The 19,175-nt window shown below is 36.8% G+C and overlaps 8 protein-coding genes across 13 annotated transcripts; 3 read left to right on the forward strand and 5 right to left on the reverse strand.

The window, feature by feature from the left end:
• Positions 1-711: 711 nt before the first annotated feature.
• LOC129579407 (riboflavin transporter 2-like) lies at positions 712-2,639 on the reverse strand. Its single transcript, XM_055469484.1, has 2 exons — positions 1,421-2,639; positions 712-1,291 (listed from the first exon to the last, which is right to left on the reverse strand). Exons 1-2 carry the CDS (start codon positions 2,495-2,497, stop codon positions 1,034-1,036), a joined length of 1,335 nt encoding a protein of 444 aa, XP_055325459.1. The 5' UTR covers positions 2,498-2,639; the 3' UTR covers positions 712-1,033.
• Positions 2,640-2,745: 106 nt separating this feature from the next.
• On the reverse strand, positions 2,746-5,046 carry LOC129579405 (histone acetyltransferase KAT8-like). Its single transcript, XM_055469479.1, has 3 exons — positions 4,466-5,046; positions 3,768-4,156; positions 2,746-3,652 (listed from the first exon to the last, which is right to left on the reverse strand). Exons 1-3 carry the CDS (start codon positions 4,734-4,736, stop codon positions 2,912-2,914), a joined length of 1,401 nt encoding a protein of 466 aa, XP_055325454.1. The 5' UTR covers positions 4,737-5,046; the 3' UTR covers positions 2,746-2,911.
• A 489-nt stretch (positions 5,047-5,535) lies between these two features.
• On the reverse strand, positions 5,536-8,623 carry LOC129579406 (solute carrier family 52, riboflavin transporter, member 3-A-like). 3 transcript variants are annotated; one of them, XM_055469482.1, is made up of 3 exons: positions 8,484-8,623; positions 6,108-7,269; positions 5,536-6,036 (listed from the first exon to the last, which is right to left on the reverse strand). In XM_055469482.1, exons 2-3 carry the CDS (start codon positions 7,218-7,220, stop codon positions 5,842-5,844), a joined length of 1,308 nt encoding a protein of 435 aa, XP_055325457.1. In that variant the 5' UTR covers positions 7,221-7,269; positions 8,484-8,623; the 3' UTR covers positions 5,536-5,841. The 3 variants fall into 3 exon arrangements, with proteins under 3 accessions (XP_055325457.1, XP_055325455.1, XP_055325458.1); XM_055469480.1 differs by lacking the exon at positions 8,484-8,623 and adding an exon at positions 7,676-7,817; XM_055469483.1 differs by lacking the exon at positions 8,484-8,623 and adding an exon at positions 7,342-7,588.
• On the forward strand, positions 7,746-12,968 carry LOC129579402 (protein sel-1 homolog 1). 2 transcript variants are annotated; one of them, XM_055469477.1, is made up of 7 exons: positions 7,746-7,945; positions 9,903-10,825; positions 10,932-11,637; positions 11,719-11,867; positions 11,956-12,290; positions 12,373-12,577; positions 12,672-12,968. In XM_055469477.1, exons 2-7 carry the CDS (start codon positions 10,139-10,141, stop codon positions 12,912-12,914), a joined length of 2,325 nt encoding a protein of 774 aa, XP_055325452.1. In that variant the 5' UTR covers positions 7,746-7,945; positions 9,903-10,138; the 3' UTR covers positions 12,915-12,968. The 2 variants fall into 2 exon arrangements, with proteins under 2 accessions (XP_055325452.1, XP_055325451.1); XM_055469476.1 differs by lacking the exon at positions 7,746-7,945 and adding an exon at positions 9,243-9,357.
• On the reverse strand, positions 12,951-14,050 carry LOC129579409 (39S ribosomal protein L9, mitochondrial). Its single transcript, XM_055469486.1, has 2 exons — positions 13,857-14,050; positions 12,951-13,766 (listed from the first exon to the last, which is right to left on the reverse strand). The coding sequence occupies exons 1-2, from the start codon at positions 13,944-13,946 to the stop codon at positions 13,053-13,055; spliced, it is 804 nt and encodes a 267-aa protein (XP_055325461.1). The 5' UTR covers positions 13,947-14,050; the 3' UTR covers positions 12,951-13,052.
• A 106-nt stretch (positions 14,051-14,156) lies between these two features.
• LOC129579410 (phosphatidylglycerophosphatase and protein-tyrosine phosphatase 1) lies at positions 14,157-16,122 on the forward strand. Of its 3 annotated transcripts, none has more exons than XM_055469487.1 (6): positions 14,157-14,238; positions 14,445-14,699; positions 14,908-15,045; positions 15,185-15,265; positions 15,448-15,681; positions 15,767-16,122. In XM_055469487.1, the coding sequence occupies exons 2-6, from the start codon at positions 14,691-14,693 to the stop codon at positions 15,929-15,931; spliced, it is 627 nt and encodes a 208-aa protein (XP_055325462.1). In that variant the 5' UTR covers positions 14,157-14,238; positions 14,445-14,690; the 3' UTR covers positions 15,932-16,122. The 3 variants fall into 3 exon arrangements, with proteins under 3 accessions (XP_055325462.1, XP_055325464.1, XP_055325463.1); XM_055469489.1 differs by having other exon boundaries at positions 14,160-14,254; XM_055469488.1 differs by lacking the exon at positions 14,157-14,238 and having other exon boundaries at positions 14,289-14,699.
• On the reverse strand, positions 16,105-17,131 carry LOC129579411 (succinate dehydrogenase [ubiquinone] cytochrome b small subunit, mitochondrial). The gene is made up of 3 exons (XM_055469490.1): positions 16,972-17,131; positions 16,661-16,782; positions 16,105-16,578 (listed from the first exon to the last, which is right to left on the reverse strand). Exons 1-3 carry the CDS (start codon positions 17,012-17,014, stop codon positions 16,198-16,200), a joined length of 546 nt encoding a protein of 181 aa, XP_055325465.1. The 5' UTR covers positions 17,015-17,131; the 3' UTR covers positions 16,105-16,197.
• A 52-nt stretch (positions 17,132-17,183) lies between these two features.
• LOC129579408 (26S proteasome regulatory subunit 6A-B) lies at positions 17,184-19,067 on the forward strand. The gene is made up of 2 exons (XM_055469485.1): positions 17,184-17,667; positions 17,886-19,067. Exons 1-2 carry the CDS (start codon positions 17,406-17,408, stop codon positions 18,902-18,904), a joined length of 1,281 nt encoding a protein of 426 aa, XP_055325460.1. The 5' UTR covers positions 17,184-17,405; the 3' UTR covers positions 18,905-19,067.
• Positions 19,068-19,175: the final 108 nt, after the last annotated feature.

Raw genomic sequence — 19,175 nt, forward strand, 5'->3', positions numbered from 1 at the left:
AATGCTAAATCTACGAGTGTGCCGACAAGTCCGCTGCTTCATTGAGTAGTTGATATGTAAGCAAACATAATGAAAAATACAAAAAATTTCATCGGAAATTGTACCGAACTTTGAAGACTTGTTTGGCGAACAAATGAAATTCCATTTCCTGTATTTTTTTTTCTTTCATCTGGAAGGCGGAATATTTTCCTTGTCAACATCGTGGTTTTTTTTCAATCGATTTTAAATTATTTATGTTGTTTTTTCCTCCTACGTGTGGTGGGTAGAGAATGCACTAGTGCATTACTATTTATTTTACCTGAAGAATGATCTAAGTTAATTTTCTTAAGACGATAATCTAATAATACAAATAAAAACATAGTTATTTCTTTCTCAACAACAAAAATAAATCAATTACAGCATGAAAAGTATATAATGAAAATACCACAACAAAATAAAAGATAGTTTTTAAACAAGGAGGTATCCAGATTCTTTCTAGAATAGTGAACGTAATCTCACGTTTATTTAGTAAATTTTGAAACAATTGCAAATTGTGTCTCACCCAAAAAGAAAAAAAAAAGAAGAAACAAATGATGATTGATGAGAAATTATTCTCTATTTTCTGTGCTAAAAAAGTAAGAGATTTTTTTTTAGCGATTCAAATGAACAAAATAAAAAAAATACGTCGGATTTCATATCGAAAAATAAACAAACAAACAAAAAACAACAAAAAAAAATGGAAATTATTTATTAAAATGGAATCGTAAATATATTTACTTTGATTCTATTCAATATATCGTATGTGTACGTTGTCCACGAAAAAGGATTTTTTTGAATGTTTTTATTATTATAATTACAAATCGTTAGATTAAAATGAACAAAAAACAAACACACACACACACAAACACATTTTTTTGCGAAATAAAATTAATATAAAAATCAAACTTAAAAACAACACAATCTCTATTTATTTTTTAATTCTTGGAATGACTTATATTTATTGCTTAATTTCTGTAGCTATTTTGATCGCTTCGAATGTGAAACGGATGAAATTTTATGGAATCGCCGTGGTATTTGCAATCCACAATTGAATCACATCATAGTTATCATCGTGACTTTGACACGGCTTAACGGCGGTAAATATATTCGTTTTATTTACTAGAGCAAATGCAAACACTGCACCAATGCATGATCCAAATTGAATGAACGCACCCGCCCATTTGAGTGCGTTATGACCGTTGCGTCGAAACAGTTGCAAAACTTCCAATTTTATTAGGCTGGTTAGTGCTGTAAACATTGTCCAGACGATGATCTGAATAATTAAACGGAAATCGATTGGAAAATCAAACAAACCTTGTGAAACTTCAATCCAAAATGTTTAATTATGTAATTGAAATTTTCAATGTTGACAATGTCATTCAACATTGTTGAGAATACGTACAATCAAATAGCTTCCGATAGCCAGTGTGTGGAAAGGTGGTGTTGGACTTTCAACAGCTGTTATCACAATATAAACCGAAAATATTGCTGTTATTATGAACATAACGGTGATGCGATGTACGGCTGGACGGGAAGTATAGAGACTGAACAAACATGCCAATGGATTTGCGATTGATGAGAATGTGGTCGAAAGATGATATGCCGAAGAACCGTATGGCATACATGAATAGGATTGCAGTCCAGGTAAGATACCGTTGGTTAAAGATGAAATCACACCAAGAACAATCATCAAGTAGTAAAAATTGGATGAAGATAAAGTAGATTCACTGGTCGATATTGCTTGATAGCCACTTGCTTGTCCATTGCCAGTGCCACTGTCATGTGTATCTTTTTTCTCCACGGCTGATGCATACTCTTTGTTACACGTGTTCATTGTGTTCAAGAGAACGAATGCAAGTGAACTCATGACCAACAGAGCAAATATACACAGAAAGTAAATCTTTGGTTCAAATAATGGTTCAGAGTACTGTACAGTTGTCTCATTCGTTATGTTGTTTTTTACACATACTGGCATACCAACACCTTGCATCAATGACAACGTACTCGTTAACAAACCATTTAATCCCTGTCCAAACATGTATGTAACTAGATAAATTCCGCGGAATCGTCCCATGAACGGCATAAATAGCACCGAACTAACGCACCCAACAATGGCAAACATTCCAGTAAAAATGAGCAACGGTATGCTTCGTTCTTCACCGCCAATATTTATGGTAGTCCGATAGAAGAATGCCATTAAAATTGCAGCCAAACAACCGATGCCCAGCGTCAAGTAGATCAAATTCGCATCGTCAAACTTTACACTAGACCATTTTTCGTAGATTATGTAAACTAGAGACGCGATATTGCCACTTTGCGTTAGAATTACTATATACGACGGCAAGTTCCATCCTTCGGGCGCCGTTTGAACAATTTGCGGCATCTGTAGTAATGTGCCTGTTATCCCGGCCCATGCGCTCACACCAAACGAAATGGCTAGGAAATCCACGAAATAATTCCGTTTGCGATTTGTATCCATTTGTGTTGAAACACGATTTTTATGTAAAAATTACAAACGAGGTTTACGACCGCACAGCGTGATATGACTTACACTTAATGTGAACGATAGATGCAACGTTCGCATCAGATCACTCTTATGATCATCATATGACAATCTTGACACATGAGATAAGGTAGATAAGAAGCTGTCAAGTGATTTCAGAAGAATCTGTGTTGCGTCTAAAATTTAAGTGTAAAATATGGCTAGACTGATAAAATGCCCACTCATTTTGCATCAATAGATTTCTTTTTATTGAATAAGTTTGTATACAATTTTTACCGTGGTATTAAAATTGTTTCTCACTCAAACAAACCAACAAAATGATTCCAATTTTCGCAAGAGACTCCCTTAATTTTCCTAAACTGTTTCTGTTTTTTTTTTTTATTCGGATGTTTACACAGTTGTATCGTTTCCATTGAGCTTAAGTGAGAAACTTTTTCGATTATTTTTGGCTGGTAAAAATTTTCTCGGTGGATCCCATCGCAAGCATGTCGGATCAACGGTTAGTCTTGGTTGACGGAATTGTGGCAATAGCAAATGTTCGTTGACCGTTTTTTGTGACATACACACGACATGTTGTCCCTTCCAGTATTTCACCATTTTCATACTTTGCAACGTTGTGATGATATCTTCCTGAGTGATGCCACTGATTTCGCTGAGCTCACGTATTGATGGCGATGCTGTTCGACTGTCCTTCATTATGTCCAGCAATGTGTATGCCCAGTAGCTGCGATAGCTCAATCGTCCCAGATCGGATAGTGGCTTTTCGGGGCTGCCCAATACACCTTCACGCTTTGATAGCTCATAACTGAATCCAATTAGGAATTTACCGTAACCTTTTCGCTGATACGGTGGTAGAATTAAAATGCAGGCAACATTATTTCCATCGGGCGATTCCTTCTCTTTGGAAAAATACCCAACGATATGGTAGCCATTGCGGTCAATTTCACACAAAACATAAAAATAAAATGGTTCAACGTCAAAGTATAACGTTTTATGGTCCAAAAAAAGTTTTGCCATTAGGCAAAGTGTCTGACAGTAGATGGTTTGATCGCGACCATCAATTTCAAATACTGATATTACTCCCTTTCGATAGATCTCGTTGCCAGGCGGCGATCGAACCATACACTCCCTCTGAAAGTTGTTGAAATCGACAAAGAAAGAAAAACCAAATATTTTCAATGAATTTTTTTCAGAGAAATTTTAAAGTGAAATTGACGTGGGATGCATCGTCAGATGAAATACTTACGCAGTGACGTCGGTATGTGCTTTCATATTTCATATATTTCAGACAATATTCGCACACATACAATGTTTTAACTTTTCCATATTCGTCGGGGTACGGTGAAAAATACCATGTGTCAATTTCGAATTTTCCTATGCGCAATGTATCGATGAATTTAACTTTGGTAATGCTTTCGTGCTCTTTTTCCAGTGCAGCCGTCGTTGGGTCCATTTCGGAATATGGCTTTTGAACGTGATTGATTTCATCGTGACGCCTTTTTTGGTTTCGTGTGATTTTTCGCTCGGAACTGTCGACCACCGTCGATGAATCATTCAAAATTGACGTATTATTCAATGATTTGAGCACGTTAGTTTTTATCGGATCGATTATTGCCGGTGTTGCGTTGTTCAAACCTACAAATATGGAAGCATTTGTTGTAATTTTCATCGAATTCAGTGTTTAAGCCAGAGATTACTATGAGATATTTTTATTCATATGGGATAGAAATATCGCATGAAAATATCAGATATTTTTCATGCGTTGCGTTGTTGTAACGCTTCTGCAGTACAAAATACATATTCCTCTTTGGGATCCAAGTCGAATTTGCATGAATATCTGATATTTTCATGCGATATTTCTATCCCATATGAATAAAAATATCCCATAGTGATCTCTGGTTTAAGCAATAGAAATTGCCTTCAGAAAGAAAATCAAGCACTTACTTTTGCTATCACCCGATGTGTTGTCATCGTCATCGATTGTGTTTGTCGACAAAATTTGATCCACTGTAACCCACTGATCCAAGCGTCGATTTAAACCAGAGTAATGAACATAGTATTCGTGTATTTTGTCTTCGGTTTCGCGTGTTTGTATGATGGTTGCTTCGTGGAGTGTACCATCCGGTCGACGTACGGTATACGTTTGGCCAATTTGGATATCACCCTCTGTTGCTCCAGCAATAATCTGAACATTTGTACTTTCTGTAGCGGTCATTTTACTTAAATCTTAATAAATTTCACATTAAAATCCGGTTCACAAATCCAAAAACCAATTGAAAAAAATACAATTTAAACTTTTTCGCAATTCCAGCTTTGTTTTGCACAATAATAATAGTCAGATATCGCGTGTTGTTGAAATTTACTTTTCGTATGGCAAAAACAATGTATGTGTGTGTCTATTACACCGAATACCGAATTGTTTTTGACGAATGACGCTTTTTTATGAATCGCATTTGCTGAACTGTCGCGTTTGCCCAGTATATGGCTGTCGTTCATGATGTGCACAGCTTTCAATAATCGACACTATTGACATCAGCGCCATTTCATTTGCGATGTGTATTTTGGGCTAGAACGCACCCCAAATTCATCGAATTTATGTCAAATACACTAAATTGCATTAAATTATCTGCGATTAATATTACAGATAGATACCGGAAAATCACACAAATGATTTGTTCAACATATGTGTCAGTCGAATAACAAAAATCCAATGACTTTATGACTTTATTTGATCTAATGCAGAATGCGATTAACGAATATACGAATTCAGATTCTGATTAAAGTCATTAGGCTTTGTTGTTTATCCCATTTCACATGCGTTGTATATTTTGGGCTAGAACGTACTCCAAATCACATACGAATCTAATTTTCATTATATGTATTCTCGTTGCAAAATTTTCGTGCCTGAAAATTCCAAATTCATCTTTCGTATTAGAATTATACATTTTTATAACAAGGAATTAATCATCAATATTTCCACGTGTCAATTATTATTATTGTGAATAAAAAATGCATTTATTTTTCCAAAGTAATTCATATGTGGATTTTATTATTTGTTCCAAGAACGCTATTATCTTGTAAAATTGAAAAATTCAAGAGTACTATTCAGTCCAAAATCAACATATATAAAGATAACCCATTTAAGTCATTCCATAAACATTGTTTACAAATCGTCTTTTGTATATATATATATATATATGTATAAAACAATGTTTATTCACTAACATTGTCTTCAACTATGATATTTTTACATCACATACAATTGACTCGAAAACCAAAGAAACAAAAACACAAAAAAAATACTACGGTTTACGATGCCATTAACATTTGCTGGCTTCAACGAAAATTTTCGTGTAATTAACTAAGACAAAACTAATGGTTGCACCGACGGCTGAGCTAATTTGATTCACTGTTCCGACCCAAACTAATGATCGCCCCTCTTGGTAACGAAATATCGAGACTATGGAAAGTTTCATGTAATTTATTATACAGGTAAATATGGTCCATGAGCTAACCTGAAACACAACAGAGAATCAACATGAATACCAATATCGATATGGTTTTTGTGTGCGAATGCAATACTCACTATGAGAACATATCCCAACATTGAATCCTTAAGTGGTGGATTTGGGCTTTGTAATGCAATATAAAATAGATAAATGGCTAAAATAGATCCGATAAAGCTGAGGAAGCGAATAACTCGAATTGAGGTGTGTGACAAGAACATGGCTATGAAACCGGCACATGGATTGGCAATGGCAGCCAGTGTCACAGACAAATGATAAACTTGATTGCCATACGGTAGACAGGAATACGACATCAAACCCGGAAAGATTCCGTTGCCCAATCCACTGAGGCCAACAACGGCTGCCATTAAAAAGATATAGTTGAATGTCGATAAATTAAGTACATCAGCAGGTATATTTTGTTTGGTTTCATCACTGTCTTCCTTGTGATCATAATGATACTCGTTGCCCATTCCAATTGTTCCAGCTGCATACTCCTTCTTACAAGTGCTCAGCTTATTTAAGAGTATAAATGCAACCGTGCTCAACACCAGAATGCCAAATACAAATTCGAAATAGAGCCTTATACCAAATAACGGTGGCGGATACTTTTCAATAAATCCACCATCGGTCGTGTTGCTCGGCACACATTCAGGCGGTCCGCCAACTCCTTGGATCAATGCCAATACACTCGATACGAATCCATTCAAGCCCATACCAAACATGTATGACACGAGATAGCATTCTCGAAACCGTCCCATATACGGCATAAATAGCACCGAACTTAAGCACCCAACCAATGCAAACATCAGCGTAAATAGCAGCAAGAATACACTGTATGGATGACCGGAGATTTCGATGGTATGTTGATAGAAAAATGCCATACAGATTGCGGCTACACAGCCTATTGTCAATGTAAAATAAATTAAAAACCCGTCATCGATTTTCTTTGGTGAATACTTCTGATAAACAACGTAGGCAAATGAGCCAATATTGGCAATTTGTACTGCAATTGCTATATACGATGGCAACGACCATCCTTCTGGGGCACTTGACACAAGCAACGGCAACTGTAGATATGTGGATGTTACACCAATCCATGAGCTCACTCCAAACAGTATTGCCAAAGCGTCCACAAAAATATTTCTTTTCCTCACTGGCTTGATCACCGCCTCCGTTGATTCGTGTGCCATTTTGGTAATTGATGCACAATACTTTTGCGTGTGACCGAGTAGCGTTATTCTACAAATGAAAGAAAAGTAGAAATAAGGTATAAATTATTTGCGGTTGTGATTTTTCTAGGAGTCACTTTACATTTTGCTTTAAGATAATAACATTTCAAGTAATCCAATTCTCAATGACAGCGCGCTAGATATTCGATTCGGTTTTAGACACTGTTGCTGTCTTGATTGCTTTTCGAATGAAATCACTTATCAATTTTGGATGTCTTATCAGACGGGTTGGTTTTTATGGACTATACAACTAAATAGTTAGGCAAAGCCACAAAATCAATTGCGTCACGATTACGAGACAGATTATTTATACATGTGCTATATCTGGTTTAATGTGAGTTAAGATCGTGCACCGAAAATGAGAATCGGAATGCAGTTTTAGCATAAATTTCGGCGTCATCGCATTTCTCTTTTACCTGTTACTATCGTTCGAATCCATTCTTGGTGTCCAATAAATTTTTGGTTGATACAACGACCAAATGATAAGGAATACAGTCAACGATGTTTTGATGTGTTACAGTTGTGTTTATAGTGTTATTGTCATGGTTGTGTGAATCTTCGTCCGATTGTTATCTAACGTGCGAACTCTAAACGAGAGCAAAAACAACGAAATGAAAATGTTTTTGGTCGATTAGAATTATAATCACAGCTGAATATGTTCAGAACACATGGTTGAATGTTTCAAGGTCCGAAGCAATTGATTTCGTCGTAATTAATGTGTCTTATTCAAAACTTGAGGAGAAACCATACAAAAAAAATTATTTGTTTTGCTTTTGCTTTTGGAACAGTAAAATTTCAAGTGTTTTTCTTTGCTTTGTTTTCCCAACGTACAGAACAGTTGAATTCTGTGTAGAATTCCGGAAAGGAACACGTGTTATACAAACAAGAGATAAATGACAAATATTTACACTTTTCCTACATCCAAAGTAAATCTCACACGAAGCGCCAACCGAATGAACGTTACACCGAAAATAAGTGAAATATAAAGGCCGTACATTTGTTGACATAAGTAATTTAGTTCATTATTACGAAATACCAGTGGGTTTTTCAAAGTTTCGTGTGTGCTGAGTTGGCAGATTCACGCGAACATTTTTTGTTTCCATTTACGAATTGCAAAAACAAGAAAAAAAATCTAATCGAATCAAAGTCTCAAGCGATTGCACTTCAAATGTGATTCATTTCTTTTTATGGTTGTCAAAAATCCAACCAAATAATATCACTCACCATTCCAATTTGAATCTGTGATATTCTGCAAATTGTTGCGCTGAACAGCAACGAATTGGTTTTTATTAAATTTAATTATTTACTGTCATCTTTTAATTTATCAATTTCATCATTACAATATATGCTTAGGATAGTTACGATTGATAGCCTTCGATATTTCGTTTGAAAATCAGCTGTCAAAATATATCGATACATAGAGAGACAGAGAGACAGAGAGACTTCATGACTATCGCTGAACATTGAACATTGAACGTGGAAAATAGACAGCTGTAGATGGCTATGCCAACTTCACTCATTCAACTGATTTATATGACAAACTGAATTAAATTCACCGTGAAAGATAACGCAATTCGATCATATTCAATTGAAGATAATAATGACCGATGTCAATGTTCATAATTAAACATGGACAATCACCATGTGACTGACATACACTTGTTCACTGTGAAGAGCTGCCTTCTAAGCATCGAATGCGATAATTTATACCACGTTTGGTCATTTTTTAACAATAAAACTCATAAATTAACATTTTCTTCTGAAATCTTGGTCAGTAAATATTTTTCGCATACTAATTTTTCAAAGTTCAACATTGTACGTCGCTATCAATCAATCGAATTACCAAATTGGAGTGAAATATTTTGAAAAATGTTGTAATTGGTCGATTTTTCGGGCAAAGTTTTCGGGCTAAAATTTGATTGCTGAAACTCCCCGAAGCCCGATTAACAAATGTACGCAAACATATAGACACACAAATACACAGTAGCCGAGCGACAATTGTAATCGAAACAATACGTCATTACCATAAATTTTGAAACAACGAAATGAGACGAAAAAAATGACTGTCATACATATATTATTATAAATAACAAAAAGGGTAAAACCGTGCACAAGACATTTGTGTGAATAAATTCGGACAGATTTGTTGTTTTTTATTTCTATTTCTTCTGTTGTTTGATTGTGTCGTAGACTGAGAATTTGCTGCAATTGCATGAAAATTTCATTTGAAAATCACTGTTCTGTCATCAGCGAATCGGCCGATTTCGCTCACCGTGCTTCGATTTGTTATTTACGAACAATCTTTCTGCTTGTAACAGTGTGTGATAATGTATTAATGTTTATGTGCACCTACAATTACAATTATCGGAACTGAAACGAACGAACCAAATAAAAATTAGATAAACAAAATAATGTGACATCTGTTGTTGTTGCTGCTGCTGCTGCTGCTACATACACTTTTATTTTGAGACACGTATGATATTCAAACAGAGCACCGAGTCACATATTAACGATTAATCATAGCGAGTACAGTTTTTACACGCAGTTAAAAGCAACAATTTCGGTTTGTTAATTTGTTTTTTCCCGTCATTTTTTTGATTTCGTTTTTTTTCTTCTCTTGAATCAATCGGAATCGACAAGCAGCCGATAACATTGTACTAATTAAAAAACCGTGCTTTGAAAAGGAGGTGAAAAAAAACAAAAAAAAGTCACGCAAACCAGAAAAAAAAGAAAAATTAATCGGTGTTTATATTTCAAACCAATTTAATGTGAGCCGGCCATATTTTTTCGCGAACCGAAATTAAAAGTCAAATCTAATTTTCGGAAACGACAACGACAACAACAACAAAGCGACTCAAATTATCGTCAACAAGTCAAAAATGCGAGCAAAGATAATTTTTGTGGTGCTTGCGTGTACGTTGTGCATCGCATCGGCCGAACTACAAGGACCACCAAGTGACAGTGGAGATCTAAAAAATAGTTTTAAGGATAGAAAATCGAATTTGATAGATGATGAAGACGGTAACAGTGATAGTAATCTTAACAAAAATGGTGAACACGATGACGACAAGACGTCAATCGATGCAAGCGATGAGGAAAATACGATCGCATCATTGTTGGCGGAAGAATTTTCGTATCAGGGATCGGCGATAAAAATTATCAAAGCGCCGGACTTTACGCAAGAAAAGGAAGCGCGAAAAGTGACCGAAATGCTATCGACTCTGGTCAATAGCCATGCGAATTTGATCAAAAAGCTCGAAGATGAAATCGAAGAAATGGACGGTTCGATTGCTTCGCTGGGCGAACAACCGGAAGAGGTGCAAACACAGGAAGAAATCGAATTGGAAATGTTGTACGAATCAGCGATGAAAATTCTCAATCGAACGCGCTCCGATAAGGCGGAGGGCATTGCATTGCTAAAGCAGGCAGCGGACAAAGGTCATCCGAAAGCACAAGCAAAAATAGCATGGGCACAACTCATGGGCAGTCACGTTGAAATGGATTTTGCTGCAGCCAGAGAAACATTCCTGAAATTAGCTGACACTGGCTTACCGGATGCCCATATGGTACGTATGGAATATTTTATACTACGTATTTTTTTCTCAAACGCGAACAACAATTGATAATAAGAGTATGTATCGATGACTAATGTGTTTTTGCGTTCGCTTGCAGGGTTTGGGTTTCATGTATGCAGCAGGAATCGGTTTTAATGTGAGTCAGGCAAAAGCGTTGCTACACTATACGATAGCTGCGTTGGGCGATAACACATGGGCACAAATGGCTTTAGGTTATCGGTATTGGTCCGGTATATCGTTAGCCAATAGCTGTGAAAAAGCATTGGAATTCTATCGCAAGGTTGCAACCAAAGTAGCATCACAAATTACATTCTCGGGCGGAGCGGCAGTGCATCGGGTGCGTTTGTTAGACGAGGTTGAAACATCCGGATTGAGTTCGGCCATTTTCGACAATGATCTGCTCGAATACTATCAGCTGTTGGCGGGCAAGGGAGATGTTCAAGCTCAAGTTGGCTTGGGCCAGTTGCATTATCAAGGCGGACGAGGTATTGCGTTGGATCATCAAAAAGCATTACAATATTTTACGCAGGCAGCCAATGCTGGAAACGCGGTTGCCATGGCGTTTTTGGGTAAAATTTACTTGGAGGGAAGCGAGAATATTAAGGCTGACAATGAAACCGCTTTGAAGTACTTCAAAAAAGCAGCCGATCTCGGCAATCCCGTTGGACAAAGCGGTTTGGGCATCATGTACTTGCAAGGCAAAGGCGTGCCAAAGGACACGGCCAAAGCATTGAGCTACTTTACCAAAGCAGCCGATCAGGGATGGGTTGATGGCCAACTTCAACTTGGAAATATGTACTTCAGTAAGTGAAATGAGCGGCTTGCCTGTGCACTTAGCACTTAGTGTTGAAACTAATTCAAATTGTGTGTCTTTTCGTGTATAGGTGGAATTGGTGTTAAACGAGATTTTATGCTCGCAAACAAATATTTCAATTTGGCATCACAATCTGGTCATGTATTGGCTTATTACAATTTGGGTCAAATGCATGCTGTCGGCTTGGGAATGATGAGATCCTGTCCAACTGCTGTTGAAGTATGTTACAGTCAATCTAAAGTGTAGCCTAATAAATGATTCGAACGTCGTTAATAATTTATAATCGTTGTTCTGTTTTCAATTTTAGCTCTTCAAAAGTGTTGCTGAACGTGGAAAATGGAGTGAAATATTAATGTTTGCTCATCAAGACTACAAAGCCTATCGATTCAATCAGGCATTCATGAAATATGCATTGGCTTCGGAACTTGGCTATGAAGTGGCCCAAAGCAATGCCGCTTTCTTATTGGATCGCAACGAGGTGACACTTTTCAAGTCACGACATGAGGATTTGGTTCGAGCCTTACAATACTGGAGTCGATCAGCAGCTCAAGGATATTCAACGGCACAAGTTAAATTGGGTGACTATCATTATTACGGGTTGGGAACGGATGTCGATTACGATACAGCTGCTTCGCATTATAGGTAATATTTTGAGCAATTCATTGCCAGAGACCTTTTCATTTTTTTTACTAGCATTTTCGCAATTTGTATTCATTCATTGCAGAATGGCATCGGAGCAACAACATAATGCACAGGCCATGTTCAATTTGGCCTACATGCATGAACAAGGATTAGGAATGAAGAAGGATTGGCATTTGGCAAAACGGTTCTATGATTTGGCTTCAGAAACAAGTGTTGATGCTAAAGTACCTGTTGCACTGGCCATACTCAAGCTATCGCTCATGTTTAAAGTTGAATCAATGAAAGACGTAAGCTCTTGTTCACATTCACCCTATCATTCGACGACTATTTTTAAAAATTGATATTGATTTTTCTGTAACCTATTTTTAATCCGTTACACAGAGCCCGCTAAACTTTTTATTCGAACTGGACAAAAATATTGCTTCGAATTGGGATCTATACCTAATCACATTTCTAACAATACTATTGGGCACGATTTTCTATTTTCGACGACCACCACAAAACATTGAACGTGATAGTCCGCCTAGAAGCCTAGAAACATCGTCATCTCATGCGTCACAATCGGCGACGACACAATCACCCGCTACAGCCACAAATACAGAAGCAGTGAATAGTGACCAATAATTTTATGAAAACAAAGTGAAAAATAAAATTTTAGTATTTATGTATTATTTAAAATCTGTATGTGTGTATTTCATTTTATTTTCATAATTGTTCTCTCTTTTCTCGACATTTGACTATAACGATTTATTTGAAGTGTTATTAGTTCATTGCTGGATGTTCAGGCTTTGTTTGATTGTTGCTATCGGCTGGCTTTTGTCCATCTTCATTTGGGAATAATGGTTCGGTTGGTTGTTTCCACCATTCGGGAACGTATGGATCTCGTAGCCTTGGATCGACACAAACATGATGCACTCGACATTGCACTTGTGCTTTTTCTGTTTTGTTAATCGTCACAGTAACGGAAAATATTTTATTCTCTTTGGCCGGATCAGGACCGGTGATTGGTGTTGGTGGTAGCTCAATTTGTGAATCATCCAAAACGTAAAGTCCTGCCTTGCGCATTGACACTCGAATGTGCCACGGTTCAATAATCCATGGTGTGAATTTGTTCATGCACACTGAAACCAATCGATGACCAAACACATTTATGGTGCGTTCAATGAACGGTGAACGACGTTCTTCCTGGAGTCGCGCCTCTGTATTGTATTTCGCTCGATTTTCCGGTGTATCATAAACAGCTAGACCGGTTAATAACAGTTTATTATAGGCCATGTTTGGTCGAACGGTGACCAAATCACCTTGGTAGCCCAAACCATCAACATATTCAGTTAGAATAACACCGATATCCGGCTTTTTAATGATATTCCCATCTTCGATTAAATCATACACAAAATGCCGGGATTTTAATTTACGTGCTGGATGACCCTTCTTTGCCAGCGGTGGGTCCCATCGTCTTTTGAACACGAATGTATTCTGTGGAAAGCAAGAAAATCGACCATTCAATTGATTTGAGGTTATGTAAATTGGAAATAACTTTGAATAAACCATCATTTTGATACTAACACGAGTTTGTTGAGCTAAAAAGATCTCTGTATTTATCAGGGGCTGCAAAATTGAGGCTCGTCCTGTCTGTAGAATACTTCTCAGCATCATTTTTGATGCCGATTCAATTTGCCTGGCTCGACCGTCACGAATCACCGTTTTCTGTGTGTTTTGAAGCAGCTCCACCGAACTGTCAAAATTTCATTGAATACCATCAACGCAACGTCAATCCACGCAAGAGTATGAGTGCAGCATGTGAGTGTATGTTACAGTATGGGAAATTTCTAGTATTTTGTGACATTACATTGTAAATACACACACACACACAGAGATAACAACGAAACCACCGAAAAGAAGTGAACTTTCGATCGCATGTGCTACACAAGTCTTGGACACTGTCTAGGTACGATTAAAATCTTGTACGTAAACAATATAGGGAAAAAAAAACATTTTTCCGAATTAAAGTACGACGTGCACATTTTTTTCGCTTGACTTTGAATGAATTTCATTTTGGATCCATCATGCAGGAGACATGCATTTTCATTTAAATTAACTACATTTAAATAACAAGAGATGTTTTGTCGGTGACATAAATCTTCTTTTTCTCAGTCAGATCATTAGGTCAACATTAGAGACGTCTTCATTGCGTTGGATTGGCATTAACCGTCAAACTGATTGTAACCGAATAACTAGCAACAGACCAAAGTGAATATACAAGAAGAAGTTACCACATTATCCACCAAAAGCGTTCGTTTGGTTGGTGGATCGTCAAGAAGAGTGGGGATACATAGCACAGATACTAAAAGACTTACCTGAATAAATTACAAGCGGCAAAGTAATTTACGCTCAAGAAACATGATTTCGGTACGGTATCGATCACTTTCTATTTTTCTCATTCACATAAAAACGCTTTACTCGTCAACTCGACCATTGCCGCATGGTGTTTCTTTGTGATTTAGAAATCAAAAACTATTTCAACAATTTAAACAAAAAAGTTTAATTTTTGTTTTCTTAACAAATATTTATTTCGTTAATATATTTTCTTCCGTAATTTATTGTTAAATCTAAAAAGATGTTTGCTCGTGTATCATTTTATCCAACGTTATTTTATAACGTTTTTATGGAAAAAGTCACAACACGACGATGGTACGATCGCATCGATGAACATACAATACTGGGTGCACTGCCGTTTCGTTCGATGGTTCAACAGGTAACAATATCCACATGAATTACCAACCATAATTAACGCAATTGATTTGTTTCAGCAAAAATATAGCCATATTGTTCATTATTCGTGCACACATTTTGTGATTTCATTTTTTAAAAAAAAGTGATTTCTTCATTTTCAGTTGATCGAAAAGGAAAATGTTAAAGGTGTTGTTTCCATGAATGAAGACTATGAGCTGCAATTGTTTTCAAATAATGCAGAGGTAAGTGGAAATTCTTTTCCAAATAAAACGACCGATCGTTTAAAAACAAAAATTTAATAATACAATTTTCAAGATTATTTCCATCTTATGTTGTGTGTGAAAGTAAAATTGGATTCGATATATATATATAACGTAATAATCGACCTTTTAAAATTTAAACTAATTCATTACTCTTCCAACAGAAATGGAAGGCATTAAATGTAGACTTTTTACAATTGGCAACCACAGATATATTCGAATCACCGTGTCAAAATAAATTAAAATCTGGTGTCGAATTTATGAATAGATATTTACCAGAAAATGAAAAAGTCCCTGGCCTACCAAATGAAAATAGCGCAAATGCAGGCACCGTTTATGTGCATTGCAAAGCGGGCCGTACACGAAGTGCAACATTAGTGGGATGCTATTTAATGATGGTAAGCATTTTAATTTATAAACGATCCAAATGTGAAGAAGAAGAAGAAGAAAAGATATTTGATTGAAAATTATTGTGTTTGACAGAAAAACAGTTGGAATCCCGAACAAGCGGTGAGTCATATGAGGGCTTGTCGACCGCACATATTGCTGCACAACAAACAATGGGAAGCGTTGCGTATATTCTTCAATGAGAATGTTAAAACTAATGTTAATTATTCAACTGATAAATCAACACCGGTGACGACGTAAATCAGTCATGTCCGAGATCAATCAGCGACTTATTCAGATTACCATCGGAAACAAATTGTAGCATTAAGACACTTACTTTTGTTGACTTTTTTTTTGTTTTGGTGTCATGAGTCTTGTTCGTCTTGTTTGTTAACCAGAGGAGAAAAGTAATACGAATAAAAAAAAACGGCTCGTTTTGAATAATTTATAAATGGTTCGTTTTTTCTTTAATTCAAATTTAAATCATCTTCGCACATAAAATAGGATACAAATATTGTTATTGTAATTTATTGACCTTTGATGGCCCAGAACTTTCGAACAGTTTGTGCGATACCGATGTCAGTGTGGATGAAGTACAATAGACCGCCGAGAAGGATTGCCGAATAGGCAACAACCAAAAATGGTGCGATTTTTGGAATAAATGAACCGAATAGAACTGGACGCACGTAATCGATGACACAAGCCTCAATGCCCCAGTGAGCGTGCATCACCACCGATACGGCAAGCAATGTGTCTAAGGTTTTTGATGGGAATGCTAAAGCAGCTGGCAATAGACCCAATAAGGCTAAACTCAATGCTCGTTCAGCTGTCCATAGTCCGGCATGATTACTACCAGCGGCTGATTGACGTGCTGCTGTCAATGAAATTTGACGAATGCCAGCGGTTTTCTAAGAGAAGAATAAAACGAAAATTGTGTAACGACACTATGACATTTTGACAACTATAATAATTTGTGTGTGATATACTTACCACAGCTGGTGCGATGTTCAATTTAGGAAACACGAATTGTGCAACATTCTTGTGTTCCAACAGTTTGAATGATGTTTTGCTGGTGGTGCTGAATCGCAAAACATTCGACAAGGTGGCTGCAGCTGCGAGAAAAATCCAGAAAAATACATTTTAGATTCTTTTTGTTTTGATTTACACATGTTATATAATTTAGCTTGGGATATGACATTCACACTGTATATATCGAATTTGCATCGCACACTTTTTTCCATGAGCCATTTTTTTGCTAAGAATTAATCAAATGCACAATATTTCTATTTTCTTTCATTTACCTTTGAATTTATTTTGCGAACGTAACAACACCGACATTGCCATTTTTGAAATTGCGTTTCTCGAAATATCCGAATCAAAAACAAAATAGACTTTTTTTGGTGCACCTTTATCTTTCTACCAGCGAAATGTCAAATCATACGGATTCAATATCGGCGTGAAGTTTGTGTGTTTCGATGTAGAAAAAAACAAACTGCGAACGCTGTCGCAGTGTTTTCAAGTTTGCCCGAAATGTCTAACCTCAAAACGGTACGCATCACCAAACAAAAGTCATTCGTCATTGTGTTAGCATTTCAAGCAAATTACATTTCGTGTTTGACGAATTCGATCGAGAAAGAACACTTTATTCAATAAGAGTTGATTAAAGAAAAGGTTTGCACGTGAAAATATTGATAAATTCTTTTTGCATTAAAAATTCAATTGGAACGTTAGCACGATGGCTGGAACATTAGAAGATAAATCGATTTGGGAAGAGGAGGAAACATTGGGTGAAGAAGTTTTGCGTATGCCAACCGATGAGATTGTTAGCCGCACTCGTTTGATGGACAATGAAATCAAAATCATGAAAAGTGAATTGATGCGAATCACACACGAACTTCAAACACAGAATGAGAAAATCAAGGATAATGCCGAAAAGATTAAAGTGAATAAAACATTGCCGTACCTTGTGTCGAATGTCATTGAATTGCTGGATGTTGGTAAGTGGATGATTTTAAATTTTAACATTCTGTTGATCGGATCGGATTGGAAAATGGAATATTTTCCATATGGAAAATCTCTTTGTTACGAAGAATTATCGTGTGATGTGTGACTTCAAAACAAATATTCCGTTCCAACAAACCAGTTTGAATTTCCATTTTGACTGACATTAACCGTATTGAGCGTACAAATAATTCAATGTTTAATTGATTCGCAGAACAAGAGGAAGAGGATGATGGAGCCGTTCTAGTGCTTGACAATCAACGAAAGGGAAAATGTGCTGTCATCAAAACATCTACCAGACAAACGTATTTCTTGCCGGTCATTGGTCTTGTTGATCCGGAAAAATTGAAACCAGGCGATTTGGTTGGTGTAAACAAAGATTCATACTTGATTCTGGAGACATTGCCTGCCGAATACGATGCTCGAGTCAAAGCAATGGAAGTGGATGAACGGCCAACTGAACAATATTCCGATATTGGTGGTTTGGATAAGCAAATCCAAGAGTTGATCGAAGCCGTTGTACTGCCGATGACACACAAAGATAGATTCAAAAATCTGGGCATTCATCCACCGAAGGGTGTCTTATTGTATGGTCCACCGGGAACGGGAAAAACATTATTGGCCCGTGCTTGTGCCGCCCAAACAAAATCAACATTTTTGAAATTGGCCGGACCACAATTGGTGCAGATGTTTATTGGTGATGGTGCAAAATTGGTTCGTGATGCCTTTGCATTGGCCAAAGAAAAGGCACCGGCCATCATTTTCATCGATGAATTGGACGCCATCGGAACGAAGCGTTTCGATTCGGAAAAGGCTGGTGATCGTGAAGTACAACGTACCATGTTGGAGCTGCTCAATCAATTGGACGGCTTCAGTTCAACGGCTGACATCAAAGTCATTGCAGCTACGAATCGTGTTGATATTTTGGATCCAGCTTTGTTGCGTAGTGGTCGTTTGGATCGTAAAATCGAGTTTCCGCATCCAAATGAAGAGGCTCGTGCTCGTATCATGCAAATCCACTCGCGTAAAATGAACGTCAGCCCTGAAGTAAACTTTGACGAATTGTCACGATCCACAGATGATTTCAACGGTGCCCAATGCAAGGCCGTTTGCGTTGAGGCTGGTATGATTGCACTCCGTCGCTCTGCCACATCGGTTACACACGAAGACTTCATGGACGCTATTATGGAAGTACAGGCCAAGAAGAAAGCCAATCTCAACTATTATGCATAGATGAAATCATTTCTTTTTTTTCTACTAGCCGTACCATAATAATCTTCATTTGTTTAACAACACTACTGATAAACAAACATATAATATTTTTCAAAGAAAAACGCTGAGTTTAATAAAAAAAAAAAGTAAATAAAACAAATTCGATTACAGTTTACAAAAAAAAGAATGGTTATTTTCTTGGGTTACCGCATTCGATTCGCTTGAAATCAATGCAATATTTATAATTATCTGTGTCGGGTATTTTGCATGTGTACATATTTTTTATCTTGGA

The sequence above is a fragment of the Sitodiplosis mosellana genome, unplaced genomic scaffold (genome assembly GCF_009176505.1).
Source record: "Sitodiplosis mosellana isolate CC-2019 unplaced genomic scaffold, AAFC_SMos_1.0 Smas_scaffold_6226, whole genome shotgun sequence".
In the NCBI taxonomy this organism is placed as follows: Eukaryota; Metazoa; Arthropoda; class Insecta; order Diptera; family Cecidomyiidae; genus Sitodiplosis; species Sitodiplosis mosellana.